Source organism: Cardiocondyla obscurior, linkage group LG18 (genome assembly GCF_019399895.1).
Source record: "Cardiocondyla obscurior isolate alpha-2009 linkage group LG18, Cobs3.1, whole genome shotgun sequence".
Taxonomy (NCBI): Eukaryota; Metazoa; Arthropoda; class Insecta; order Hymenoptera; family Formicidae; genus Cardiocondyla; species Cardiocondyla obscurior.
This window is the reverse complement of record NC_091881.1, coordinates 2,730,458-2,747,914: the sequence shown is the minus strand read 5'-3', so window position 1 is coordinate 2,747,914 and position 17,457 is coordinate 2,730,458. Positions and strand designations below refer to the sequence as shown.

The window sequence follows — 17,457 nt, the reverse complement described above, 5'->3', positions numbered from 1 at the left end:
ATATCGTGCAATATGTATAATGCAAAGTGTAGTCGGGCAAAAATTAGTTAGTTACAAGCACGTATGCATGAAACATTGAATAAACTATTGCTCTTTCTGTGAAATTAACATTTAAGAATTATAATTTTGCGCATTAACTCTCACGAGATTTTTAAGCGATCAAACTCAGACTTACAGTAACAGTTTTCAAAACGTTTATTCATTGTAAATACACTGTTCGTTTGTGTCTTCCAAAAAATTAGGCTCGTGTGAGTCACGTAAGAGGCAATTTTCAATCCTCCATCCGTCACGATTATTATCTCTATTCTCTCGAGTCGAAACAAAAGCTTGACTTACAAAAGCCGTAACTTCTTCCGCATTCAACTGACTGGTCGATTCTTATCGCATTCTCCAGGCAATTGTTCCGTTTACTTAATCTCAGCTTCTCAAAGTCCATACGCGAGACATATGGCTTGTTTAACAAGGGAACGAAATTTATAAATAACCGAAAGTTGCTTAAAAATACAACGCCATTCAAGTTTTACATATCTCCAAAGATTAGAATACAAAAATAAACCGCAACTTAATAATCAGTTACTTTTTCCCTCGCACTACCGAAACCTTTACAATTATAAAATATTCATACGCCCATTCTTATTAATAATCTCTCCTCTTCTTTTTTTTTTTTTTGTAACATTGACACTTAATGTTATCGAAAAATTATAATTGCTTTTTGAATGAACGACATTTAACCTTTCTATGTTTAAGGCGTATCTCGACTCGAGATAATTCGATTCGTACGTTCTAAAGTAGAAAAAATTATAGTTTATTCGATTTCAATTTCCAATGTTTCTTTCGCATATTTATTATCTGATATTCTGCGCTTTATATCGTTTTGGCGCTTTATTGTTTTACGAAAGTCACATTATTTTACTCGTTAATCATTAGACGGCGATTTATTATAGAGAAACGTAAACGATAACATTTATTTCTCACAATCTTTTTTTTTTGCCTTTTTCATTATTTCTCGATTGCACGATCGATCTCACATTGTTTTCAGAAGTTTAACAGAACCAGTTGTTAATATTTAGTTGCTTGTATCTCTCATTGATACTTATATGTAACGTTATAATTCATTATGGTCCCTACAAAAAATACATTACATCTACAAGCAGCTTATATTATATAATAATCATACACATATACATACATATATATACATACATATAGTATATATATATGTATACGTATATACATAACAATTTTTGTCTAAATATATAATTTCTAATGTATGAATACTCATTCGCTCCGTCCCGTTCTCCCTTATCCTTTCTTTATGGATTCTCGCTCGTTTTCTTTCGTTAATTGGCTACAAACGCACAAATACGCAATTACACGTACACGCATGCAAATATATATATATTTTTCTTAACAGTTTCTTTTACTTACTGCTTACTTTGGAATGTAATACATGTAATAAGTTTATTGAGCATAATAACAATTGGATCGAATCGAGCAAACCGAGCGTTTTTTGTAAAATCAAAAATAATATAAATCTATTAGAGCGAGAATTCTCATACCAGTATTGAAAATGATTGCGCAGTAGCGATATTAATAATAATATTCTATTAAGGATGATAGTAATAATAATAATAGTAATAATTACGGCAAGCGATTATTAGTTGCAAAACTAACTGCGAGACTAAATAATATAATAGAAAAAAAAAAACAAAAAAAATGCAGCTAAAAATTCAATAATTGTAGATAAGTATATGATTAATGTCGTATTTTTACTTAAAAAGAAAACACAATGTGTATAGGGGAAAAATTCTTACAAAAGTATTTAAGTAACAAACAGTATTGAAAGTCCGTAAGAATGAGCTACGCATAAATTATGTATGATATGCGTATCGATAAATCCTTTAAAACTGATTATGCGCCATTCACCTTCCTTTTCTCATTTTGCCAGTATGCATAGAAGTCAGAAATATCGTTTTATAATGGCAACCTCGTAAATAATATTACATTACGATGTAACACACATTTCTCTTTCAAAGAGATGTTTTTTCAATATAAATTATTAATCATAACCATTAATTATTTACAATAAAATCGCTTAGAATAAGATCCGGCGTATTCGTCACTATCTCTTTTCATCGGCGTGTAAATTGAATTAAATTTGATTTAACATGTGTATTTTCCCACTATTCACAGCACTTGTTATTATTTTCTACGGTCTTCTTCAAAGGTTACCGTTCGGAAGAAGTTTATATCACAAAGTAGATATATATAATTATTTAATTAATATATCAATATGTATTACGGAGAGATCACACCGCTGTCTCGAAAAACTGGTGCGAACGGTCGACTTTGATGAAGTATACATTAATCTTGAAATATTCCTCTAAAATATAGCATATGGTGTATTACAATTTGAAAAATTGACAGTGGCGAGCCAAACGAAGAAATAATAAAATTATGTGAAACTAAAACTATTTTTCTACAGGCGTATGCAGATCTATTTAGTACCTTTACCATTGGAGCTATAAGGTAATGAATAGCTACATATTATTCCAATTGATCAACCAACTTATGCACGAAAAGCAATTAGTTATATGTTAATTCTGTTTTGTGGCTCAGTACTTTTTTAAATATTTGATTGATGAATGCAAGTATAGTAAAACAATGCTTCCGTCTCTATTATAATCTCAAATAACAATAATATTCATTTCTTAAAATTTTTTATTTTAAGTTAAATTAAAATTATCTCTATTTTTCAAGAATTTTACACCTGAGAATATCTAATTTTTCTTTTTTTTTTTTTTTTTTTTTTTTAAACATCAAAATTGATCTTTCAAGATGCTTTCAGGTACAAAGCAAATAGACTTCTTATATAATATAAAATAAGCTGTTTGCGTAAAGCCAAAATTTAAAATAAATAATAAGAAACTTATTTATCCGATTAATTTGCCGAGCCACTGCAAATAAAAGCATTATTTCGTTGCTTGGAAGCTCGTTTGTATCGTATAAGATATTAATGTGTATGTGTGTAAGTGTGTGTAAAATGACTTACTAGTTTCCTGAAATATTACTTTCTATGAATCTTCTATTGATAGATTGTAAAATAGTTGACTAAATTGAAGAATAAAAGAAGAGAAAACAGAGATCATTTGCGGAGTGCAATTTTACGATTGCACCTACCTACAGAAAAATATGAATTTAAATATGAAACAATGCGTTGTTCAATGAGATTACTCACAATTTGTTACATTGTCCTTTATAGACATCTTACTACGCTAAATTGACTATATTTCGAAAAACCTATTTCTTTTAGTTATAAAATAAATTGTAACTTTTGCTCTGTACTAGTAATATTGTATAGATCGTTAATTCTGATACTTAGTTTATGCTTTTAAATATACATTTGTCTAGTCTTGTGTTTCTTAAGGCAGGAATTTTTATATTTACAATTTCGTCGTTATGTTGGCCTTTTCTTGCAACCGCGCAAGGCTTACTTATCGCGTTTCCGTTCGGACAATAGAAATTTTTTTATACGTTATATTCGCGCATATATTTATCTTTTTTTACATATATCTATTCTCATTAACAATATACGTAGTAACAGTATAAATCTAAATGTGCCATGAATGATATAATCTCGGTTGTACGTCTGAAATGAACTACACTTATTCATCTACTTATTGACATATACATGATTGCTGTAAAAATTTACGGTCTAATGGTATTTCCTAAAAGTAATCAACTCAGATAATTTTGATAAATTTGTGACAAATTACTTGAATAATAAATAATAGTTATGTATATACACATATAACCACTACATATCGTACGTACAAGATAAAGGAGAATATAAATAAATTCACATTTTTTTTTACACTTTTTAGCAATGTGAATTATAGAAAATTATTATTTTCTTTCTATAAGTATTATAATATGTATTCTTTTTCTTCTTTTTTAATATAGAAGAAATAAACCATGTATGTACATGTGTGGATATGTGAGTCTGTATTATTCAGATATAATTGATTAGTGAGCATGTATAATTTGTCACAAATTTATATATCATCAATTTGATGTATTTATTTCTACAATATCTAACATAAAATAAACATTAAACATTTAGATTATGATTTTCTATCATACCACTTGATGGTTTGATCTCGACATCTGGCTCTTGTAAAACAAGTGATGCTTGCCTCGTATCGGAAACCTTAACTTCAGGATTCTTTGACCGACTTGTCGTTTCCACTGAATCTTGCGTTTGATTTGAAGATCCTGTTTCTTCGAGATTCGTTGACTTTGTAGGTTCTGTAGGCGACGAAATAGACGATGGCGTTGCAATTTCGGAATTTGGCAGAGTTGCATCTCCATCTCCAAAATTTTGATGCGGTTTCTCTTCAAACACTACAGCATAAATTATTATCACATCGATAGTTAAGATACACACAATTATTTTAATTACTTACGTTTATCTAAACTGATGATTGATCCTACAAATTCATTGACAGTGAAAGATGGGGGATGATCTTCCATTTGTCTTCTCCTTCTTACAAGCCACCAATCAATTAAAAATAACGCCAAAGCTAAAATTTTTATCCCAGCACACAAACCGACGTACCTAATATAATCGCGCAACAAAATTATTTGCATAAAATCACTTTAAACATATTTTATATAAAATAATCGCTTTAAACATATTTTATATATATTAAAAAAAACTAACCTGTATCTGAATTGTTCAATATCATAGAGCAAACATCGACCTCCTTTTTCCCCACAAGTGCTTTTCCATAATAAACACGTGGAGTCAATTAAATTACCAAATAATATCGGTGCCGGTATGTAACCAAATAATCGGAAAATTACAAACTGCATGCCCAAAGCAAAAGATCGTTCTTCTTCAGAAACGGACCTATTTAAAAGTTGGATTAGTATTTAATTCGTCTGTATAATATGTAAAAATGTTCACTTACCGTAATACTATCATGAGCAAAGGCATTTGAGTTACGGCGACAATAAATGTCATAAAAAACAAAAGAATTAAAAATGGAAATATGGTTCTACACGGTGAAGTACAAGGACCTGCGGTTGCTACGGGTACGACAGTAACTTCTGCAAACTCCGGAGCAGCCGGTGGTAACATAGTTAAATTGCCATGTATACCTGAAACAAATTAAATAAAAATTTAATACTTCTCTGTAAGAGATAATGTACAAATATTACCTCAAGTATATAACACGAAACTTACATGCGCAATTTGTAAAATTCGATTTAGAGCTGAAGGCAGTGCAACCTGCATGACACGGACTAAAATAAGTCAGACCATTATTTCCACAAACCGGCTCCACATCTGTCATTCGACATTCACAACCAAAGTTGCATGCGGCAGTGAGATTGACTTGAAAAGGTTCAGGGCCCTTTGAACTACTGTTAAAATATGGAATAGTGGTCCCAGCCATCTTTACGTTCTCGCAGCCGAGGAAAAATAACAGACCGTAACACACCAGGCAAATCATATTTGAGACAAGAACAAATTGCACTGCACCCTTCGGCCTTAGTTCTAAACGTTTGAGCATACATCCACCAAAGAAAATTCCGATGCAGGCGCCTGGTATAGCGACAGAACCAGTAAAAATACTGGCCTGACTTTTTCCCAAGCTGAACTGTGTTTCGAGGTACTTGGGCAAAAATACCACAAAACCAGACACAATCACCAATTCCATGCATGCTCCTAAACATGTTACAACGTAAACTGGATTGCAAACAAGTCTCCACATACTTCGAGGAATATCTGCAAAAAATATAAAATTTAATATCAATCTCTCATTTTTACGTCATATAAATTTAACAATAATTTTTTAAGAATTAAAATAACAGACAAATCATTACCTTTAACATCCTTGCCATAACCACTATCATCAATCGTCTCTCTTTTAGGTTCTTTCGAGTGTTCTTTATCTTTTTGTGTTATTTGTTTATTTTTTTCTATAATTCGTATTTTCTCTTTTTCACGTTGCAGAGTTTTAGGAAAACTAAAGAAAGGTATTGCTACTAGAATGAGAAGCAGTCCACAGAGTAGAAATCCGCCCCACCACATACCAACCCACCTATGATCTCCAGGATCTGTTTCAATTTAATGAGTAAATTTGTAAATTTATGTAAGATAAATAAAAATTACAAAATAAATTTGCAATAAAAAAAATGTCGAAAAATATTTTACCTACCAATACTTATAATCGTTCCAGAAAATGAGTCCATATGAAATGATAAAAGATATGCTCCGAGAAGAAAACCTAAAACTGGTCCAAAGGCTGCCATACTGTACATACAACCTAAAAGATTAAGCAAAAATCATAAATGCATTATTTAAACAGTTTTATATTTAATATTGAGCATAAAGAGTAAAATAAATAAAAACGCACCGATATATAAAGACGCACTTTCTGGTCTTACATGATCGTCTATGTACGTAGTACCAAGAGTGAACAAAGGAGAACCACCGCATCCTAGTAGTAACTGAGCAAGTACGAATAACATGACAGGTCCGGCTGTAGAAGGAGATCCTTGTATACAATTGTCTCCTCTCAAATTATTATGCGGTGCTAAAGGAGGTGAGGATAATCCAGATGAAAGCCGACCTAGACAAATTTTCGAATTAATAAATCTTAGTTTTTTTTTCTTTACGTTTTTTTTTTACATTATTAATATATATTATACGTATATTAAAATTGAAAACATAAATCGGTAAAATAATGAATACTTACCTAAACCCATATCTTGTTCGCGTAATGATACTCCGCGACAGATATTATCCGAACTGGAATGGTTCGCCGTTGTCGTCAAGTTCGGTTCTGCTGTGAAATGTGGCACCATAAAGATCATTGATCCCAATCCCATTATCACTGCACCTGAAAGATATAAAATATGCGTTAAAATTTATATCTAGCCAATATTAGACTTGCGTAGGCATAAAAACGAAAGAGTAAATAAAACGGAGATTATACCTATCGCTATCCATACGGGTATATGTCTGCGACTGCCGAGATAGCTGACAAAAATGACAGTGATAACATTGCCGATTTCGTAAGAGCTCGCAATGAGGCCCGAAAGACTGGACGGGATCTCAAACCTTTTTTCTATGGTTGTTATCACAGAATTGATGTAACCTGAGCTAAGTGCTTGTTGTAACGTAACGAGGAACGACAGGAGAAATACGAACACCTGAAATCATTACACATGTTTGAGTGACACAAAATATTTTTTTTTTATTATTATATTTATTACTTTATTAGATTAGATTGCAATATCTGAAAAATGCAATCGTAATCAACAGAGTTATATTTAAACAAAAAGAATAAAAATAAAAAACTGTACAAATGTCATATGTATGCACACGAATATTTTTGTAATAACACTTTGCGCGCATATAAAAAAAATTGTAAAATGCAGAAATGTTCCATCGACCATAAATCTCTTCATTTCGCGTCAAATCAAGTGATGTACGCACATGTGTATTCACACGAGATACCGTATCAATGATTTGTAATCGATATTTCTGTGTACTTCGTGTACAGTTTTAACAGGACGGACTGCACGTCCTTTTGAATACGCGCGATGAATCACACAAGGCCTGCTTTGTACGTTCGCGTTCACCGCATCGCTTGCTCATTGCTCACTACAATTTAACGTGTGAGAAATGCTTTCATACTACCGCTGTAAAATTTGTTCACATTTAGCAGTTATTCTTGAAAAATACGCACAGTCTGCGTGGGTGTGCATACATAGATACACACATAAATATATGTGTGCGCGTGTACACGTATGCGTACCTTTATTCCAGCAAATCTTTGAATAAAGGCCGGCCTACAACTTAAAATCCCACAGTCCTTGGAGTCTGGATTAAATGGTGGAGTCTGCGCCCTCTCCTTCTCCGCCCTGAATATTCAAGGAGAACAAAGAAAAAGAACATTAAAAAAAATATAACAGGACAATGAGTAATTACAAGAGATAAATATTGTTTAAATATTGAGTTCAGAAAGAAAAGCTGAATCATGCGCGGCGAATAAAAGAGAAAGACTATAATGTGATCTATGCAAATTGAGTATCGTTGACCACATTAAAAGAAAGAAAAAAGAATGCGGCTTATTACAATTGCCGTTTCTTTGAGATAAGTACCGCGTAATATACATATAATGATGATAAAAAATAGATAAAGAAATATACGATAGATTAACATTACCTGTCTACTATCGAAGCACTGGGATTTCTGCTGTGACACTTGATAATAAAATCTCTGAAAAATAAAAGAACAAGGTAAATAAAGCTGAAAATTAAATTATGCGCGATATTTATAAATTCAATGTTAATTAATCACGTCAAGTTAGATCATATGTGATAAAAGGAATTAATTAAAACCGAAATTCATTTAAAATTAAAAACTGACAGAAGTATATTATCTCTTTTTTTTTCCTTTTTTCCCCTCAAGTGTTAAAGGTACAGCAAATATGCCAACGCTACGTCAATCTTTTCTGGTTATACAACGCGTATATATTTCATTTACCAGTTCGACTAGATTTTCGAATGAAAAAAGCATATAGGTAAAAAAAAAAAAAAGGTGAGGTATTTGACGGCTAAATGTGTCATGGTCAGCACTGCTCTCACTTTCCAACAAGCTGTCTTTCGCGGTTCTGTGCGATTAAATCGTAATTACGTCTCGTTTATGGCATTTGCAGGAAAATGATTGATTTCACTGAAGGGCTAACGCGGTTAATGTACTCGGGTAAGATAATCGCCGTGCCCTTCGGCGAAGCCTTACCTATGATCCACAAGGCCAGAGCTCGGATTCCTACTGTGACACCTTATTACGGTGTCGTGAGTCAGTCTGCCGGCGGTCGCCTGCAGTGGATCCGCATTATCGTCGGTACCAGTGCCGGTGCTCTCCGCGTAGAGGCCCGTCATCGCGTACATACTCTCGTTTCGCCGATGCCCGGCGTGATAATTGCTACCGGACTCGGACCTCTTATGGCCAAAACCGCCGCCGCCGCTTTCGTTCCTCTTGTGGCCACTTTCAGATCGTTTGTGGCCAAAGGCACTGGATATACTCTCGGCACGTCTGTGGCCGCTCTCGGGTCGCTTGTAAGCGACAAAACCACCCCCCGACCCGGTGCGTTTGTGCGCGAACATACTCGAGCTGGAACCGTTCCTCTTGTGCCCTGGTACACTGGTGGACGCCATTTCTCTGTCATTTATCTCTTCCCCTTGGTTCCTTACGTCGCTCCGAATATTACGAGTTCACCGATGGCATTGTTACCTGAAACGTACATTAAATTACTCATCATGCGCTTCATTATTAGCAACGCGAGGTGCTTAACCAGCGACGCGCCGACTCTTTCGATGCTTGCTTCTCTTTTCTATTCGTAATTCAGACCGTCGGATGCGCTCTCGAGGGAAACGGGGCACTCGGGAACAAAGGTGATTCGACCGAGACGCTTCATAAAGACGTAAAATACCGAATTGAGATGTTATCTCGAGATTTTAACGGTTCAACGAACCCACTTTCGTAAAGGTCAGGGCTATTCGGCAATGGGGGGCGAAACGGTGCTTCTGCCAGGAAACTCGGTATCATCTTTATAGCGGCGATAACCAGAGAGTAACTGTATTTGCCGCGATTACACGCGCGATATACTTGTCGCGCATACACCGCGAATCAACGACCGGTCCAGACGATATACATATATATAAATTACACGCGTTTTCCATGACGTCCGGACTTCACGAGATGCGGACACGTGTCGCAATTCAGCCCGTCTCAGTGAAACTAGGCTCCGATGAGAAAAGAGGAAACGGATTCGATCTTTCACTTTTCTATTAGATAATCTGTCATTCTCTCCGCTACACGCTCTAAAGCGATTACGAGCTCGCGATTGCGTAAGCCTGACACGCTTCTGAGAAACTTAAAGAGTTTAATCGTCGCTTGAGGAAAGGAAAAAAAAAAAAAAGGCAAAAATCACCTGTCGAAAATTCGAACAAAGTGCGCAACATCTGCGAATAATTAGGCTCGACGAGTCTCGCTCGATTTCTCTTACGACCAACGTTACTCCGCGTCCGCGTGCCTTATCGTTCATTGTGGATTTCGTTATCGCTCGTAAATAAAAATGCTCGAGGTGATAAAACTCGACGCACATCTCGCAAGTTCCGTCTCAGGTAGTCTCGCGCCTGATACCAGAAGAACTTACAAAATAATATAAAAATACCAGTACACCAAAATGTATGAATTGCCTCCGCGGCCGCGGGGCAATATCGAGGAATGTCGTGCGTCAAGTTACGTTCGACGATCAGATGTAAGCCGGGTATATCGATTGTTTGACGATGTAATCACCGGTGTCCTACTCCGCTCGTCGCGGGGCGAACTCAAGCGTGCAAACGCCCGCTATTTTCTCATGTTTTTTTTAGATTATCGACCGCGTGCGTCCTTGATTTTCTGCCGTTGAAAAATTGAAGGGACACGACCGGATATAGCGTAGATCGGCGACGAATTCAAAGTCAGGGATACGGCGGCGCGATGCTAGCGATTCGTTATCGTAAATCACGTCATACTAAATTGTTTATATAGACACGGGCTTGGCGATCGATTCGCGGTAGGTGCGACTTTTAGCATTTCCGACTGGCAGAGCGCAAGGTATCGAAAGACCCTGATTAATTGAACCGGTATCGGAAGGACCCAGCTGGAGAATTCAATGGGAAGAGAGACGAGCCGATGTTGACTCTAGAGAGATCAGCTCTGTTCAAGATCCGCGCGCACACATGTGCGCGGATTTATCAGGAACGTGAATCTTTTCCTATTTTTTAATTTTTTTTATTTTTTATTCTAGTTATTTCTCCATGCTAAAAAGACGAAAGACTTCGTTTTGTCCTAACAAACGAACCCGCAATACGTCCGCAATTGTACGTGTTTCCGCAGTTTTGTTATCTCATTCTTTTATCCTTCAGCAAGCTTCCTGAATGCATTCGTGATATATAACCGATGAAGTAGAAAACAGTTACGATTGATTTACAATGAAAAAATCTCGCATATTTATCACCCGTAAAAAAAAAGAAAGAAAAAGTAATAATAAATGACGTTAACGGTATTCGAATATCGCGAAAAATAATTTGAAAAACTCATTTAGATAACTGATCAATCGAATAAATTTAATACTCGAACAGACTACTCGTTTCAGCGCTGATAACATCTGTGCGACATTTGCCACGTGCGAAACCAAGGCGTTTTCACTTCAGGAAAAAAAAAAAAAGTCCCGATGAAGTCATTATTGATCCTAAACGAACACGAGAACTTACTTAAGTGCTTATTGCCAATCTAATTTCCTGGCGATAGTGTTTACGCGTGTGTCTGTGCACGTGTGAAGTCAGCATATCATTTTGTAGAATCATGAATTACGGAGAGCACTAATTTTATTCTTAACAAAATTGATTCTTAACTACAGTCCCTCTGCTGGTTTTGCAATCCTTCGAGAACGCTCGGCTCGATAAAAAGTTTCATTAAACACACATCGCCACGTGATCGCCAATCGCTTTATTCGATGACTAATGGATGAGTCATTTATATGATCGCAAACTCCTCAGTACACCGAATTGCGAAGCATAGAATCGCCAGAGCCACACCAAGGAGCAATGAACTAGAGCATGCACCGTTAGACGACAATTTTCAATCATTCATTCATTCATTTATTCTGAACCGCTCGTTTCTTTGAATTCACTAACAGCTTGCGAACGTCGCACGGCATAAATCATCGGCAATTTTTTTATTTTATTTTTATTTCCCTTTTTTTTCCCATAATGTACGAGTTAATAAATTTTTGCACCGAGAATACAAGAAATTTAAGTAAAACTACATTCGATAATTTTATCAATTTCAGTAATCAAATATCGTCTGCGACATATTAGAATTTACAAAAAAAAAAAATTAATTTACGGGGTAATTCTTTAATTAATTAAAGGCGAAAAAATTGGTAATAATCGACCATGATAAATTCTTACATTTAATGGTCATCCCACGCGGCAGCGCACGGCTCATTTCCGCACATCCGGATGCACGAATGCGGAAATGAATGTTGCGGTGCGCTTCGTTTCGCTCGCAAATCGATCGAACGGCAAACTAGCAGATATGACCAAAGCCGACCCATCCCTCGGTGGTGATACGGCCTAAACCGCCGAGGAATCCATCCATCCTCGCGCCCAGATCGAACGGTCCCTCGCGTGCAAGCAGGTCTTCGAGTTTCTCGTGCGCGGAGCTCGGCCACTAGGTCACCCTTTCACCCTTTCACCCTAGCGAGCCTGAGGTCCGCAGACCGCATGATACTGCAGCGCGATATTTCGATTTTTTTTTCCCCCGTTTCAACGTTGGTACGTTCGATTCCCATTCATTTTCGCGGAAAATACAAATTTCCACGGAACCGACAAAGATCTCCGATCATTTCCAAGACGCTCGTCAAGTAATTGGGAGCGAGCTAACTGTGTCGCGGATATTTGTACGGCGACGCTAACCCGCTATTGCAAATTCGCGCTGGAATTATAGAAGAACACGTATCTCGCATTGCCGAGTTCTATTGGGCGATACCATGGATATTAGATCGCGTAAAAGTCCGCATCACCACCACCTTCATCGTTGCACAATGCCATATACACGCGCTTATGAGAATCGCACCGCCCACCTTCGTGACAGTAGATTGTTGGCCGTATATAAAAACGAGAATCCAGGCAGCTCGGATCAGCTGGATCTGAGCATAACGTGCCTTACATTTCAAGATGAATAAATTTCTTTTCTTTAGGCGGGTTGTCCATATTTCATGTTTCCATATTTTACGTTCCGAGCTCACTCACATTTGTACGTATAATACAGTTTACTGACAAGAGTAGGCGTAACGTAAGAAAGGCATACATAAATAACATTGTACGTTCAAATTTTTGTCACCTCACGATTTGTAAAAAATAAAAAAATAAATAAAAATAATTAATGAAACCGATGTAAGCAATTGTTCTATTACTATTCCGTCAAGTTTTCTTTCCATCATCTCCTCTCTTTCTACCTGCGTACGTAAAAATAGGTATTACAGATACAATATAAATATGTACTGCAATGCAGAAAAATCTGACGCGACACTACAAGTTATATAAGTTAATGCTATAACGATGACTAACACGTGTACTTGCATGCTTTGTCCCACTCAGGTTTTATATCGTTTTCGATCAAAACTTCTGTTACTTTTTGTTACACCGACTCCTCGCGAACAGAGCTTTAGGTCTCTGAAATTCCATCAGAGATATTTTCTAATTCGGTAAAAGCCCTCAGTTTTATATTTCACGCTTTTACTAACGCATCGCTGACAACGCTGGATCTTTTGCAAAGACTGATGTTCAAGTGTGATTCAGCAAAATCCTTACTCTCACCCTCATTTCCCTCATTCCTCACTAAGAAATTTTCTTTCGCTACCTCTTTACCGAATCTCGGAGTTCATCATAATCAATTTAAGTTCTACCTTTTCTAAAGTATATATAAAGGAACTTCGATATCCTTGGATGGTATCCAAAGCGATCTATATAATGCTGTTATAATTCCTGATGGTTATGCCCGATCGTGCCAGGCAAAATTACGTGCCGACCGGATCCGTCACATTACAAAACGCACATATTCGCATGTATATGTTAACGAAAAACGAGCACGAACGCGTTCGTAAAACGTACAACTTATAACAAATAAATTGGTTAATTAATTTCAAACTGGACTGAAATTTCTACGGGAATGCAAACAGAAGGACGCAGAAATTATTATTAATAACTTTGAATCGTTACCTCGAGTTCCACAAACGTCAATTAGATTCCCTGTAGTCACTTCGCAGGCAGGACTCGAATAAAGACAAATAAAGCCTACGACGCGTGGGTGCGACACACGTATAGAAAGCCCTCGTGCAGAGAACGCACGAATCTAATTATTAAATTTACATCTGCCGGCGCGGAATTTATCCAGGTCTCGTCATTCGTGTCAGTAGCGGCGAAAATTATAAAGCACATAAAATTACAACGAAGAGCGCCCGATAGCGGAGACCCGGTCTCCTTCATCTCTCGGTCGCGCAAAAACAAAGAGACGGTTGTTTTTCGCGCTAATTTGCACTTCAGCAAACACGTGTGCGAACCACTTCGACTGCAATATTGCAATAAGAAGTAAACGAGAGGAATTCTTATTGCGCGCTCCGAAACGATTTAATTAAATTTAATCTAATCAAGGGAGATAGAGAGGGATGGCGCAATGACTTTTGACGCCAGATAGATGCGAGGACCGTGTGACATCATCCATCATACGTTTCATATCAATTTTATATTGCCGTCAAACGTCAGTTTCTTTCTCGCTACGGATTCTGCCGCAGATGCGCCTCGAAATCCCTTGCCGTTCGATATTTATTTAAACAGAACGATTCCCTGCCGCGATGCCGTCCCGACGTCGCCTCAGGGCGACACGTCTCTTTACCCAGCTGGTAGGAACCGTGTGTAACTGATACGCCCAATTTTTCTTTTTTTCAACACCCGCATTAAGAAACGCAACACGGTTCACGCTCGTCTGAGAGAAATGCATTACGTAACTGTCGCGATAACGAAACGGCTACTTGAAATCAAGAAACGCACCAACGATACGTGACTTTCAATTTTAATAGTCGTAACTTTCGAAGGCGCGTTTTAAAAAAGGGGAGGTCAATAGGAGGATTTTTGTTCTCCCGAAATCGACAGCCCGAACGAGTTTATCACGTCGATGCTCGCTTACTCGCCAAATAAACACGTCCAATCGCGTATTATAAGAAGAAGTTGGATACATATTGAATGAATATATTAAAAAATTAATATACGTAAAAATAAATTAATTTAAACATAATTACATTTAAAAAAATAATAATAACTAAACGCAATTAATTTGCACGAGTGAAAATATCGAACCTAGACGTAACAGACTCCTTTTCCTTATATAATAAAAATACATCAGAATTATACGTCAAAGTACTACTGCAAAGAGATCAATTAATTCCCTGTGCGCGTTAATCTAACGGATGACTGCTTCGGTCAACTGTCTATGCTAATTGACATTACAATTAAAAGCTAGAACGATCCAAGAGAGGTTGTACTTTGCATACAAAGCCGACGTGATACACGATATACGTATACGTGCGAGTAATATTCCCTCCCACCGAGAATATTATTTTTAGCGTGTTTTTTCCATCATTGAATTCTCGTTGATTGAACCGAGCACACGCAATTATCTGATATGCCACGGAAACTTTAAATTAATATTAATATTTATTTTATTTTCATACGGCCATGAAACTAAAATAAAACGACCAGATTCGTAATAGACTTCTAAAAATTCACGAGCTTTCAGAAAATTATCGTTCCACCGTCTATAATAATGAGCAAATTGATACAGAAATAACGTCCGTACAAAACTGCTCTATTGAAACACAACGTAACACCGTTCTAAAACGTCAAAATTTTTTATATTAACGTTTCTTAATGTCTGACTTATCGTGAAAACAAATTCTTTCAACGTATTAGATACCGAGCTACGAGCAAAGAGGAAGAGTGGCCAGAATAGCGTGCTACTTGAGGGTCACTCTAGAATATCTCTCTTAATTTGGAAAATTCAAGTAGCACGGACCATTCTCTTATTTCGCCTACGTCAAGAGAATGGTTCTAACTTCTTTCGTCACCTTCTTACAAGTGAAAATAAGCAAAAATGAACAAAAAATGATAACGAAAACGAACACGACGGTTCAAGGTAATGACATAAATGGAAATCGCGCGGCTCGCTCGTCTGAGAGAAAAAGAGCAGCTCGCTCAGGTCAAATAGAGATAAGACGAGAGCGGAAAAAAAAAAAAATTACGCTCGTATCGCGCTTCGCGTACGCCCGTGGCGAGATCATGGAAAACGGCGGTTTCGCGGAGCGCGGGGTAGCAGCTCTGTAGAAAGACGGAAGCGAGAGAACGGCGTGGAATCGCGCGATGCGGAGATTTGACGAAGAGGCCCGCTGACGCGCGGCGACTTTTCGAGCGATTTCGATGCAGGGGGCCGCTAAGCTCCCGGGACGGTGCTCGGCGAAACGGGATTTCGCGTCACGCGCGACCCGAATCTTGCAGGCGACAGTGCGTAAGGTTAGGAGAAGCGAGACTCCTCAGGGACAAGGCGCGTGATCTACGTCTACGTAGGTTAAATGCGAGACTCACGATATGGGCGCGTCGAGGTGGGACACTCCGTCCAGCGTATCCCAGCGAGGCGAGGTCGAGCCCAGGAAAGGATCCTCGTGGTAGCACGCGTCTCCGTTCTCCAAGCTACATCGGGCTACGTCGATGGGCTACATCGGGCGGACGCCGTTCACTACGGGTGACAGTCGCGCGATCGACGGTCCAATACGTGCTGCTTGCCCGCACGCTCGCGCGAGCCTGGGCCCTCGGCTCCGACAGGTCGGTGGCGAATTCGTGGATATCACATTGATAGCCGCTACGAACGTCAGCTCGCTTCGAGGACCGTAGACCAGCTGTGTTTTTGCCAGACCATCGAGGAACTCAAGCATGCGCTTGACGCGCCGCCGCCTGGCGCCTCCACCGTCGCCTGGTACCCGCCCGGTGCCTCCCGATACCGTCCGATGTCGCTATACTCCGTGTCAGCTGTGATTATTGTCAGCTGTTGTTGCTGTTAATCGCGGTCAGGTGTCGTCAGCTGTTCCGATACCACGGCTCTCCCGTGAAGATGCGCTGCTTCAACCCTGCTACGTTCAAACGTGTGATCATCGAAAACAGGGGAGAAGGGAAGAAGGCGAAAGGGGAAAGAAAGAGAGAGAAATGCTGGCTGTCACGTTCATCTTACCTTTATCAGTCTTTCTAACGCCGGCTATTTATAGTCCGAGCTTACAGTCCCAGATCGTTTCAAGTTCTTAAGATCTTAAGACTCCGTGCAGTCGTTTCTATGGCCTTTTAAATACAGTCTCGAGATCGCCCGTGAGCAGACTTACGACGATCCTTTTTTATGAGATTAGACAAACACCGATCCAGAAGGATGACACCTGAAATAAAAACAAAAATTAATATAAAAAGACGGAAAGCTTATAGATTCCAATAGGCTGCAAACCTTAAGCGAGATTAACGATACCTAAGCGCGGGTCGGATTACAACTGGATTAGAAAGAGTAGTGAAATTTTAGAGACACGAATATCGCGAGCAGCTACCTCGACCAAGCTGCGATTGAACTAATGGACGATTAACGGATCCAGTACTGCCAACGGCATCTCAACCGGCCTTGTTGCAGAAGTGCCATAACCAACAGAAATACTATTGGTAGCGTCAAAAATTAATCGTCGATTAGTTTAATAAGAACTTGCACCGAAATGAGCCTGAGACAATTTTATAAATTACCTTTGCAGA

The 17,457-nt window shown here is 38.0% G+C and overlaps 1 protein-coding gene across 2 annotated transcripts; it reads right to left on the bottom strand.

The window, feature by feature from the left end:
- Positions 1-171: 171 nt before the first annotated feature.
- Positions 172-17,046, bottom strand: LOC139109495 (solute carrier organic anion transporter family member 3A1-like). Of its 2 annotated transcripts, XM_070668589.1 has the most exons (15): positions 16,904-17,046; positions 16,264-16,802; positions 8,816-9,310; positions 8,240-8,293; positions 7,830-7,935; positions 7,005-7,221; positions 6,765-6,908; positions 6,423-6,638; positions 6,225-6,332; positions 5,890-6,123; positions 5,249-5,791; positions 4,974-5,163; positions 4,724-4,912; positions 4,467-4,618; positions 172-4,404 (listed from the first exon to the last, which is right to left on the bottom strand). In XM_070668589.1, exons 3-15 carry the CDS (start codon positions 9,232-9,234, stop codon positions 4,112-4,114), a joined length of 2,865 nt encoding a protein of 954 aa, XP_070524690.1. In that variant the 5' UTR covers positions 9,235-9,310; positions 16,264-16,802; positions 16,904-17,046; the 3' UTR covers positions 172-4,111. The 2 variants fall into 2 exon arrangements, with proteins under 2 accessions (XP_070524690.1, XP_070524691.1); XM_070668590.1 differs by lacking the exons at positions 16,264-16,802; positions 16,904-17,046 and adding an exon at positions 13,849-14,713.
- Between the last annotated feature and the right edge of the window lie 411 nt (positions 17,047-17,457).